Source organism: Herpailurus yagouaroundi, unplaced genomic scaffold, assembly GCF_014898765.1.
Source record: "Herpailurus yagouaroundi ecotype Mexico unplaced genomic scaffold, PumYag 222, whole genome shotgun sequence".
NCBI classification, from domain to species: Eukaryota; Metazoa; Chordata; class Mammalia; order Carnivora; family Felidae; genus Herpailurus; species Herpailurus yagouaroundi.
The window spans coordinates 10,106,677-10,119,197 of record NW_024412453.1 but is presented as its reverse complement, the minus strand read 5'-3'; the positions used below and the strand labels follow the sequence as shown (position 1 = coordinate 10,119,197).

Here is a 12,521-nt window from a genome sequence, read left to right as displayed (position 1 = left end):
CCGACTGCGCCACCCAGGCGCAGTCGGTTAAGCGTCCGACTTCAGCCAGGTCACGATCTCGTGGTCCGTGAGTTCGGGCCCCGTGTCGGGCTCTGGGCTGATGGCTCAGAGCCTGGAGCCTGTTTCCGATTCTGTGTCTCCCTCTCTCTCTGCCCCTCCCCCATTCATGCTCTGTCTCTCTCTGTCCCAAAAATGAATAAACGTTGGGAAAAAAAAAATTAAAAAAAAAAAAAAAAAAAAAAAAAGAGGCCCCCAGAGTGGCAAAGTCAGGGGTCTAGCTGGGCAAGAACCCCATCTCGCCGTCGCCTCCAGGCAGACCATCAGGCTCACGTGGAAGGGCTCAGGGAGAGGCGGTGTCTGGTTAGCCCCGCCAGGGCCACACTGGCTGTCTGAAATTGGTTCTGGCCAATGAAGGGATCCTTGAGGGAAGGAAAAAATAAAACCCCCCAGTAAATCCAATTTAGCAATCCCAGGCGCTCCCCGGTTATTGTCATTACTCTCTCTAAGTGCCTCCAAATGACCCATGTAGAAAATAAACTGACATCCAGAGAGAGTGAGAGCTCGAGACGAAACCAGAGAGGCAGGAGGAGGGGCAGGGACTCCTGACAGCGGCTGTCTCTGGGAACCGCTCTGGTTGCCCACGCGACAGGAAAGGCTCAGAGAAACAAGGGGGCCAGTGTCACCACTCCACTCGGGCTGCCGGCTGAGGACGGCCAGGGCTTGCGGTCGGGCATCCCCGAGGCCACACCCGCCCGTGCTGCTGGCCAGCCCCTCTATCCCACTCCCTGAACCGGTCATCACAGAAGAGCGACACCTGGTCCTTCCCCGGCCAGGCACGGTTCGGTGTGGCTGTCCCCGCCGACTCCCCCAGACCCGAGCAGCTGTCGGTGTGGCCACAGACGCTGCGGCGGACCCTGTCCTGGGCACGGACGGACGGAGGGAGTATCGCCACGGAAACGCGGAGAACCCTGGGAATGTGGAACGTGGAGCGAGACGTCCAAGTTCACGAGGTTCTCCTGCTCCTGACAGGGTGGGTATCTTTGAACATGACGACTCTTACCTCATCTATTAAAGGGTGGCTTTCAGCTAAAGGGTTGAAAGGCAGAAACACAAGCAGCGCCGGGCCCTTCTTCAGCTCGTTGTTCAGCAGGAGGCTCTTGCCGCCGTGTGGACGCAACCAGCGGAGGAGCGCCTCTCGGTTCTCCAGGGCCCACTTGTGGATGTTCTCCGCCGTGTAGTTGACGGCCTCCCTGGGAAAGACCTGCGGAGGGCGACACAGGGTAGACGCGGGGCCGGCCCCCGGTGGCCCCCACCGCCCCACCACTGCCCGGGGGCAGACGGGAGATGCGGGGACGGGACCTGCCCCCGCTCCTCCAGACGCAGCGGCGCCTACCAAGTGCTTGGGAAAAGCAAAAAGTGGCTGCGAGAAGTGACTCCCATCACAGATGCCTCCTGCTCCCTTCAGACAGACCCAGCCATGAGCAAAGAACTCTCCCTGTCTGCCTCTGGCAACAAGGACCTCTTCTGCCCTGGCCAAGGGGACCTATTTCATTTGACTGGGTTCTTATAGAAGCATCAGTGGATCAATCAGAGAAATTATCAAGTCAAGGAGCCTTTAGATTTTTACACTGCTTCCTCGAAAATCGGCTCGTAGGGCGGGAGCAGACCCTCCACTCGGGCAGAGGCTTGCATCTGTTCTGGTCACCTGTACCCCCCAGGGACTAGAAGAACAAATACTTGAACGAATCTGTGAATGACCTAGAACTTGTATCGGGCCACAGATCACACTTAACGTGTATGGAAGGAAGCAAAGAGACACTTAGATTTTTTGCTTTTTTTTTTCTGAAACAACCAGAGAACATCAACGTAAAATTATTTCTGAAATTCCAACGAGATGAATCACTGGGTTTCAAACAAAACTGCCCCCCCAAAAAAGCGCTTTGGAGGGTTCCACGAAACAAGATATTTTGTACTCTCCAAAGCAGAGACTTTGCCTCGTGACAAAGACGTCCATGGCTATTTTAGAAAACCGGTGTCCCAGGAATACTTCATCTGATAAGAGGAAGTCTGCTGTTCAACCAACCAACCAACCTTAAGAGACTACAAACCTGATCGGTAAAACCCACTGGATCTGCCAGCGCCGTTCTCACAGCCCTACCTTCTCTTCTCTCTTTTAAGTTCCTTGCTCAGCGCCCTCCCCTGTGAATGTACCCGCCCTGTGCTGGCTCTACGAGGAGGATGGAGAAGAAGGGCACACAGCGAAAGCAGAGCAAGTCAGAAGCTTAGACAGAGGCACGAGGAGAGCGGGAGAGAAACCACCACCACAGTGACGCTCCAAGTGGGACGGCGGGAGGTTGAAAAACCATATCCAAACGTCACACACGCATTTCTATTTGGAAAACACAAAAATACACTGGACTCTGGGAACAGGAACTACAAGAAATAAAGCACAGCATCTGGGCTATGAGGGACCTGCAGAAGCCAGGGGGACTGGCCACCAAGGGGGCACCCTGGAGAGGGCCTAAAGGCGCCCCCAGAGGCATAAGACTTGCACGCTGGGCTAAGGGGAGCGCAGGTTCAACGGACTGCGTACAGAGGGTACAGAGACACTGGCCTTCACTCCACCTGTCCATCAGTGACACTGTCAATGCAGTCAGAGACAGAAAATACTTAAGAAAAATAAACTCTCGGTGATGGGACTGAGGATGCGACAATAAATTAAGCAGAGGCACACGACTAAGCAGGATACATACAGGTCAAAAGCTTAGAAAGAGCTGAGTTGGGGCTGGTCCAGCAAAAAAGCAAGTGAAATCAGGGAACAAAGACGGCAATGGAGAACTGAGGCGCTCTCGGGTGAGAAGCCATCAACTTCTCACTGTGACTTAACAAGAACTTCAAAACCCATTTCATCAGCTAAGGAGAAAAGCGTATCATGTTACTACTCCTGACCAATGGCACAAATGAACAACCAACATCGTCGCCTGATGGAAGCTTAACCTCTGAGGACATGGGCCCAGAGCAACAGTTCTCCAACAGATTACGCCTGCAGTTGCATCCAAGGAGGAAAACTAATGAGGCCAGGCCCAAACCAAAGAATATAAACAAAGAATTTCTCGATGTTACATTCGAGAGCCCTCTAATGCCTGGGTTCGTAAGTGGGGACAAGGGCTCCAGAGTGGGGTTGCAGAAACCCTAAATTTGCATATAAAATCATGTTCGCTTTCCTAGGGAGAGTGCCCAGAGATTTTATCCAATTCTCAAAGAAGTCTGTGACCTAAATAAGGTTAAGAACCACTGCACTAATATAAATGTGATTTCAAAATACTTACAAGTGATGTGTTGAAATGTCTATGTAAATACACACTTCCAGAGTGTACTAAGGATACCAGTTTCGCAAGATGTTTATTTGTGATAACCCCAAATCGTACTGTTCCTAGGTAATCTGAAACAGAAAATTTTCCTTTATTAAAGAAAAAGCCTATGCCTTAAAACCACCACAAAACCCAATCATCAAGTCTTGACGCACAAATTCCCCAGAGCAAAGCTCTTTCTGGTCACCTAGCCTAGAAGAGGAGGAGGAGGAGCTGGAGAAATCTCCTCCAGAAACAGACCTCACGTCTACTCCTGAGTAACGTCTCTGATCATCACCCGCACGCTGTCTCCCTGCGACGACCTGATCTCATCGCCGGCTACCTGGTTCCCCTCACTCATTAGCCCCACTGGAGAGCCCAGGCACATGATGCTCTGTCTGGAGACTTCCACGGCTGGCCTCTCATCATTCAGATGTCAACTCCAGCCCCACCTGCTCCGAGAAGCCTTCCCTGACCACCCCGCCTCAATGCAAACATTTAGAGGATGAAGTCCGTAATGGAAAACTGGGGCTTCCTCCCCGACTCACGTAGATGCTCTACCAGTACTCCATTTTTTTATAGCACTTATTAACATCTACAGAAACTGGTTGATTTATTTTTCTCTTCTTCAGTCCAGCTTCCTCGGAACTTATGTGAAATTAGGAATCTTGTTTATAGCTATTACCCCAGTACCTGTAGTGGTGTCTAGGCATATTAAGAGCTCAAAACATATGGGTTAAATGAATGAACCTAGCATGAACAAAGAACTCCTACAAATTAATAATAAGAAGAAAGCAATTAAAAATTGGCAAACCGAAGGAAAAAATGTAAAAGGCTTAGAAGTACATGAAGACACACTCAACTTCCCTATTTCAGAGGAAAGCCCATTAGAACAAAATACCCCCTTTTCCCCTCCAACTGCCCCAAACTTGAGACAACAGGAAGTACCAAGCACGGTGGGCAGTAGAGAGATGATACTCGGATACAACGCTGGTGGGAAACGGTGACACGGCAGCTGCTCGGGAGCACAAGCAGCTGCACCTGTCACAGGGATGTGCGGACACAGGCTGCAGCCCTACTGCTTCTCCGCACACGTGCACCAAGAGGCACACGAAGGACAGTCACCAGGAAGGACTCTGCAGATGTGAAAAACAATGGGGCAGGGCTGTCCACACAATGCGAACATTTTTTAAAGCCATATGTGAGTGAAAAAGCAAGCTGAAGAAAGATAAAGTACACCTCTTCATTTAAAAGGTTGGCTCGGTTGGTTAAGCGTCTGACTCTTGGTTTCGGCTCAGGTCATGATCTCATGATTCGTGAGATCGAGCCCCACTTTGGGCTCGGCGCTGGCCGCGCGGAGCCTCCTGGGGATTCTCTCCCTCCTTCTCTGCCCCTCCCCCACTTGTGCTGTCTCTCTCTCAGAATACAAAAAATAACTCACACCTGATGGAACAATATACATTTGTTTCTTACAGGCACATGTGTTCAGAAAAGTATAAAGCCTCCAAAAAGTAAGAAAAATAGTTGTGGCCAGGGGTGGGGGGTGGGGGGGGAGAGATCAAAGAAAGTATAAGCTTTCTTTCCCTCAAGGAGTACACACAGCATTTGTGTGCCTAAAAATTGACTACAATATCTAGTATTCGTGGAGAGCTAGCGGATAAGACGATGTAGGAAAAGGTACATTCTTTCCTATCCCCTTTCTGCTTTATTAGATGTGAAGTAAGACACTGGTTTAACTGTAAATGTTACCAAGTTATACCCAAGCAGCCAAAATATAAAAATATTAAGGTACTGACCACACCAAGCTTCCAGCTTAACCCCACTCCCTGGCAGAGGTGCCCTCTTCCCCTCAGACAAGGTGCGACCAGCAGGGAGGAAGCAGGAACAGCGATCTCTGAGGCCACGTTGGACCATCTATCTTTCCCCCAAATCTGAGGAGTTTAAAATAGCACAAAACCGGGGCGCCTGGGTGGCTCAGTCGGTTGAGCGTCCGACTTCAGCTCAGGTCATGATCTCATGGCCCGTGAGTTCGAGCCCCGCGCCAGGCTCTCTGCTGTGGGTGCAGAGCCTGCTTCAGATCCTGTCCCTCCCTCTCTGCCCCTCCCCCACTTGCACGTGCACTCTCTCTAAAAAATAAACCAACGTTAAAAAATAATAACAAAAACATAAAACGGCACAAAACCAAAGAAACACCAAAAGAATAAGTCACAAGTGACAGAGATTGGTTATGTGTGGAAGGAAGGGGGGCCAGGACGGGAAAGGAAAGGAAATGGGTTCCGGAGAACAGGGGTGAGGCAGCCTGGTCCTGCTCAGAGACCTTTGTGTATCGGACCCTTGGAACCAGAGCATGGTTCACCCTTCACATCCTCAGAAACAAAAATCATTAAATCGACCACTACGTGCGGGAGCCCAATGTGGAATACGAGCACTAACAAATAAACGTAACTGCCACTCCATGGTGGAGGGGGTAGGGGTGGACAGTTAAGAAGTCACTGACACAGTGTCCTGACCAAGCACTGTAAATCTAAAGACGACTGAGAGCCAGGATTCTCAGGGTGGGTGGACGAAGTTCGACATTAACGGCAGAGCACTCTACTCTGGTGTGAGACTGGAATCAGAAGGAATTTTGATAAACTTACAGCTTTTCACACATACACGCGCGCACACACACACGTAACAGAAACAGAACTACAAACATATACATACATGTGGGTATAAATAAATAGACGTCCTAGCTCTACCTGCTCAAAAGCCCTAAAAGTTATGATACCTCATACCAAAGAGCACACCCAACGCCCAGATCTTGGTTTCTAAATGCCATTCTTCAATAAAAGAAACCAGGGCTCCCTGAAGAAGAAGCTAATTCCAGAGCTGAGGCAAGGAGAGTACAAAAGCAGATTGAAACGTTTTGTGTCACGATAAAGATGTGCTCATAAAAAGAATGAAACTTGTTCAAAGGACACAGGAGCGAACCCAAGACACTCCTAAAGGTGGAACCTGCAACTATCTGAGCAACAAAATAAACAATGACCACTATCCCTGAAAAGTGTCAAGGTCATACAAGACAAGGAAAGACTAAGGAGATGTCACAGGTTGGAGGAGACGGAGAAAAAAGAATTAAAAGTGATGTGGGATCCAAGATTGGATACTGGAACAGAAAAGAAGCATCAGTGAAAACATGGGAAAAATGCAAATGAGCTCTGCGCTTCAGTCAATGATACTGGGTGGCCTGGGTGGCTCAGTCGGTTAAGTGTTGGACTTCGGCTCAGGTCAGGATCTCATGGTTTGTGGGCTCGATCCCCGTGTCGGGCTCTACGCTGACAGCTCAGAGCCTGGAGCCTACTTTCGGAGTCTGTGTCTCCCTCTGTCTCTGCTCCTCCCCTGCTTGCGCGCGTTCTCTTTCTCAAAAATAAACATTAAAAATTTTTTTTGAATAAAAAAACATAATAATAATAATAATAACCATACCAACGTTACGTTCTTAATTCTGGCCCAAGCACCTTTATAACAAATGGTTACATAATATGTGAACAAGGGGGGAAGCGAGGTGAAGGTAGAAATTTGAGGAACTCCCTGTCCTATTTCTGCAACTTTTCTACAAGTACAAAACTGGCTCAAAATCAGAATTTTGAAAAATGGCACAGCAGATAAGTTCAGATGCCAATCTGTCAGAAGAAAAAGCAGGACATAAGAGAGGGTATGAACTGATGGAAGACGCCACCCTCTAGGAGAAGGCTAAATCTTGGTGGATGCCCACAGCCAAGAAGACAAGAAGGAAAGGAAGGAGGCAGCCAGTGACGAAGTTCATTGGAAAGTCTGCCAATGTCAGCAACATGGTTTATTGGAGCAGAGGAATCCTAAGGGACAGCCTGCCCCGTAAGTTGAAAAGGCCCATTCAAAAACCTGTTTAACTGCACTAAAAAGAAAGGACAGCCTGCCTGCCTGCACACAGCAGATTCTCGCACGTCCAAACAGATCACAATTTCATAATTTTATTTTTCACACATAGAGAGATCTACGAAAATCACACGTCTATTTTAAGTTCCTGCATATAGCGGAAATCTTGCTAGAAGAAGCAGCTTAAATTTGCACTCTCATGTGTACAAGGAGTACTTGAATTAGCAGGGGAAGTTTATAGCGTAAGAAAGACACAAAAAAATAACACTTCTTATCTCTATGCCCAGAACATTTTCTGTTAAGCAGGGCCCCAAGGCTTTCTACAGTAGGGAATCTCTGTCATTTATAAAGTGAGTAATTTCAGGGGTTCCGAGGTGGTTCAGTCGGTGAAATGTCTGACTTTGGCCCAGGTCATATCTCACAGTTGAGGGGATCGAGCCCAAAGTTGGGCTCTGTGATGACAGCATGGAGCCTGCTTGGGATTCTCTCTCCCTCTCTCCCTGCCCGTCCCCTGCTTGCTTGCACACATGCACGCTCTCTCTCAAAATAAATAAACATAAAAAAACTTAATTAAGTAAATAAGTTCAGAATAATGCTCTCCCCTCCTCCACCAAAAGGTCAAACAATGACATAACATGATCATATTCAATTAATTTTTAAAAATGTAAAGTCTCTTCACCACCCAGTGAAAGGTGTCACAGAGACCACTGCAAGATACAGCAAGACCAGGAAAGAACGTCTGGGCAAAAGCAGTGGTCGCTGAGCAGCTCCTGCAGCCAGTCCCTCAGGCAACTACGCGGGTCAAGGTGGCCACCGCGTGAAGACTGGCGATACGCATCCATCGCTTGCTACAAAAGGCGCTGAGCCCCTGGCCCCGGGTCCCTCGGCTGCGAGGCCCACAGCACACACGGCCACCATCTGGGCCCCCTGCGCCACATCACGGCTGGCGTGCACTCGGTAACAAATGGTCTCACTTGGATCCGATCATCGGGCCTCTACTTTTGGCGCTTAGGCAAACCGCCCTTGCGATCTTCTGGGGCTGGGCTGCTTCTGTGCCGCTGATGGAAAGCTCCACCCCTGCTTCCCCCACTACTCCCCCCTAGAATGGCTTCTGCTGACCTTCTAGTGCCTTCCACCTTCCACGGTCACCATTTACCTCGCGTCAGCCACCAAGGACGCGCTGAGGATGCGAGAATCTGAAAGTCCGTCTGGTTTCTACTCGGATCCATCTGGCTCATTTGGGATCTCTGGTTTACATCAAGATTTTTGTTTTGGGGCTTTTGCATACTGTTTTAACATCAAAGTACTTTATTTTACTTAAAACCACATGACTTAAATTCAATTTTTAATATTAAAGCTTCAGTTTGGTACTGGGGTAAAGCACATACACACCGAGGCAAGAACTACCTCGTGGAGGCAAAAATGTTAAAATTCTCAACCATTCCAGAAAGAGTAACAATAGTTTCTTTTGTTAGCAAAGAGGACAGAGTTTTGACGGTTTCAAAATTAATAGTACATTTGCCTGAAGGAACATTATACAACTCACACTCAGCAATGACAGGTAGCCGGGAGCACAAATCTGACACATTTACCTCGGGGATGTGCTCGCAGGGGACTCAATAGCTCAAGAAAAATTTGCGTCACGCTGGGACACTGGGGTCAGAGGCCTCTGTCCACAGCTGCACAGTCTTATATGGGAGCCGCTACACTAACAAGCACTTGCAACATGAGCAAGTAAGGGACTCAATTTTTATCTCTACTTGATCTTAATTAATTTTAAAGCGACACTCAACTCAGTCCCTGGACAACTCTGAAGTATATATAAAACAACTTGAGGGTATACCTCTTTTTCCACTGTAATTTTTATGTAATCTAAACAAAGATCAGGTGTTTCCAATGAAAATTCAGCACCTGAATTGAGACATGCTGTTAAGTGTAAAAGCATAAGAGACTTGGTTCAAAAAGTATCTATAAAATATCTCAATAGGGGCGCCTGGGTGGCGCAGTTGGTTAAGCGTCCGACTTCAACCAGGTCACGATCTCGCGGTTCGTGAGTTCGAGCCCCGCGTCGGGCTCTGGGCTGATGGCTCAGAGCCTGGAGCCTGTTTCCGATTCTGTGTCTCCCTCCCTCTCTGCCCCTCCCCCGTTCATGCTCTGTCTCTCTCTGTCCCAAAAATAAAATAAAATAAAACGTTGAAAAAAAAAAATATCTCAATAGTTTTTATACTGACCGCCTGTTGAAATGGCAATAACCTGAATACACTGGGCTAAACAAAATGTATTATTTTATAGATAGAAGTTATTTTTACCAGTTTCTTAACTTAAAAAAAATTTTTTTAAATGTTTTTCTTCATTTTTTCAGAAACAGAGCATGAGGGGGAAAAGGGCAGAGACACAGAATTCAAGGCAGGCTCCAGACTCCAAGCTGTCTGCACAGAGCCTGACGGGGCTCAAACCCATTAACTGCGAGATCATGACCTGAGCAGAAGCTGGCCACCTAACTTAACTGACTGAGCCACCTAGGTGCCCCTCTTTTCAACTTTTAATGCAGCCACAGGTAAATTTAAAAATATCTATGTGGTTTATGTTACATTTCTATTGGACTATGCCACAGTGGTAATCATGAAAAAGTGAGATTCATATAAACTCAGGAAGAAAATTAGGCTGAGATAATAAATCTAGCAGCAAGTCTTTTTTTTTTTTTTTTTTTTAAGAGAGAGTGAGCTCATGCATGTAAGTGGGGGAGACGGGGGGAGGGGGAGAGAGAGAATCTTAAGCAGGGTCTACGCTCAGCACGAAGCCCGACACAGGGCTCTATCCCAATGACCCTGGGATCATGACCTGAGTCAAAATCAAGAGTCAGACGCTCAACCGACTGAGCCACCCTGGCACCAGTAAGTCTTAATGATGGGCAATGATCTGGGAAGGAGACCTAAGAATATTTCTCACACTTTTTCCCCCACAAAAACCCCTCCAACAGCAGAGAATGATTACTTTTAAACTTTGTTAAGTTTATTTATTCTTGAGTGAGTGAGAGAGAATCAGAGGCAGAGAGAGAAGCCCAAGAAGGCTCCACACTGTCAGGGCAGAACCCGATGCATGGCTTGAACCCACAAACCTGAGCCGAAATCAAGAATCGGACATTTCACCGAATCACCCAGATGCCCCAATTATTTTCATTTTTAGTAGTGTGTGTCCCTATCTCTCCTTCAGGAAGGAAAAGGTGGGTCTCCAGATCTTGACTCTAGGTATAAAACCACTGAGCTTGTGAAATTCTCTCAGAAGCCTAGAGCTAACAGCACCTGGTGCACTGCAGAGTAAGGCCTCCAAAGATACACTGAAAGAATGCGCAGCAACACTGGAGCTGAGCAGTGCAGAAACTTTGACATCAGGACGGGCCATGTGCTATCCAGGAGACATCTGTGTGAACTAATCTCTCAGGGATCGTGGAGCAAAACAGTATTAGGTCAAGAAAAATACTCCTAAAGAGAACTGCTAACAAATAAAGCATGCTACTTTAATCCCACTGGATCAAGTCTTTCCATCAGCATAGTTAGGAGGCCACGGACCCCCTGGGAAAACAGGTCTCCAGTCTGTACTCTGGGCAACAGTGACATCCCAAAAGGCAAACCTGCATCACGGAACCTTCCACCCTGGGAACGATTCTCGTTTTACTCCATACTTTGCCATTTCTATTACCTTCTGCTTTCCAAGGTTTTAGACAAGGCACAAAAAAGGGAAATGGGATTATATTAAAAGGAATAACCACTCCCCTCCCGTCATTCAGCATTTACACAGTGATTCATAATTTTTCAATGGATGATTTCCCACATTTCCAATAAAACATTCATGCAAATGCAAAAAACCTTCAAAGAAATGTAATAGATCACAGAAATGTTTGTTTTCAACATAACGAACTAAAGCTATTACTTGCATTTTGTCCCTAGAAATGTCACTTTGAGATGTGTGTATTTTCAAAAGTCAATATAAGGCACAAAGCAATCATCTAGAAATTAATCTGGCACTGGGTGCCCGAGATGACAACACGCGCATTCCAGGGCTTGCCATGACACTGCTGAGTGCTAAGTAAATACGGAACTCTTTCACTGTGACTTCTTTCTCTTGAATTAGGGAGGACAGAAACGTACCTCCAAATGCATTCAGGGGAACACAAAATGCAGCGATACACACGTCATGTGCACTGACATGACCGTGAACTGACACCCGCACCCCCTCCGTCCCCATTTAACCAAAGCACATTACAACGATCAATTCAAATACCTTCCTTGTGCGTACTGCACTTAAATTCCTTTCTGTTTTTACACCTTCAGAGAAGAAAAGACTTCACAAAAGAAACCCACTCGGTTACAAATCCCTCCTCCAACCCCATTTAGGCTGCTCTTAGGGGTCACACCTCCTTTTATTTTTTTTCTCACCAACAACCCTTCCCCGATATAAAAACAATTCTTAGCTCCCAAGCTTCCAAAAACAGGCCAAGGCCCAATGCAACCAGGGCATCTTACAGATGGAAGACCAGCTGGAAGGAAGGACCGGGTAGTCTGTGGTCCCACAGGGCACCTGCCACTAAAATGACTTATGAGGAGACTCAGTCTGGGCCTATGGGAACTTTGTGCTGGGAAGACACTAAGAAAGCTCAAGGGAACATTAGAAAACAATGCCAGCTGCTGAGTGGGAACACGGCCAACTAGTGCAGCACGAGGTCCAGGAAGGGGGCTGGTGGGATGCACGTCTCCACTTCATGTCCCTAACGTGCCAGACGTAACGCTAGCAAGGCAGTGTTTATAAATGCCACAGGCCTTGAGGTAGGCCTGGAGAAACCAGAAAGGCGGATGTTAACTAGGGAAAGGGCTTCCAGTAAAGCAGCGTCAGGGGCAAAGGCCAGGAGGCGGGAAACACCATACTGGGTCATCCTCCTCATCCCAGGACAGCACGACAGTAAATGGGAGGAACGGGATCCTGGCTTCCTACCTCAGCTCCCCGTGCACTGCTTCGTGACCGAGTCAGCTCCCTCCACCGTAACAAAGTTGCACAGATTCAGGAGATTAAAAGACATAAAAGGACACAAATTAATCTCACGGTTCTGGAGGCCAGAAGCCCAAAACGGGCCTCACTGGCCTAACATCACGGGGTCAGCAGGGCATGCCCCTTCGGGAGGCTCCAGGGGAGGAGAACCCAGGTCCTGCCCTTTCCAGCTTCCGGCGGACCCCCTGCGCTCCTTGGCTCGTGGCCCCTCCCAGCTTCAAAGTCAGGGGC

General features: G+C 47.9%; 1 protein-coding gene across 3 annotated transcripts in view; it reads right to left on the bottom strand.

The window, feature by feature from the left end:
• Window positions 1-12,521, bottom strand: part of TXNDC11 (thioredoxin domain containing 11) — a 60,290-nt gene that overhangs the window by 15,995 nt on the left and 31,774 nt on the right. For all 3 annotated transcript variants that reach the window (XM_040459024.1, XM_040459025.1, XM_040459026.1), the window contains 2 exons: window positions 3,330-3,442; window positions 1,061-1,261 (listed from right to left, as the gene is read on the bottom strand). In XM_040459024.1, coding sequence (XP_040314958.1) covers window positions 1,061-1,261; window positions 3,330-3,442 — 314 coding nt within the window. The remainder of the gene's footprint in view (window positions 1-1,060; window positions 1,262-3,329; window positions 3,443-12,521) is intronic.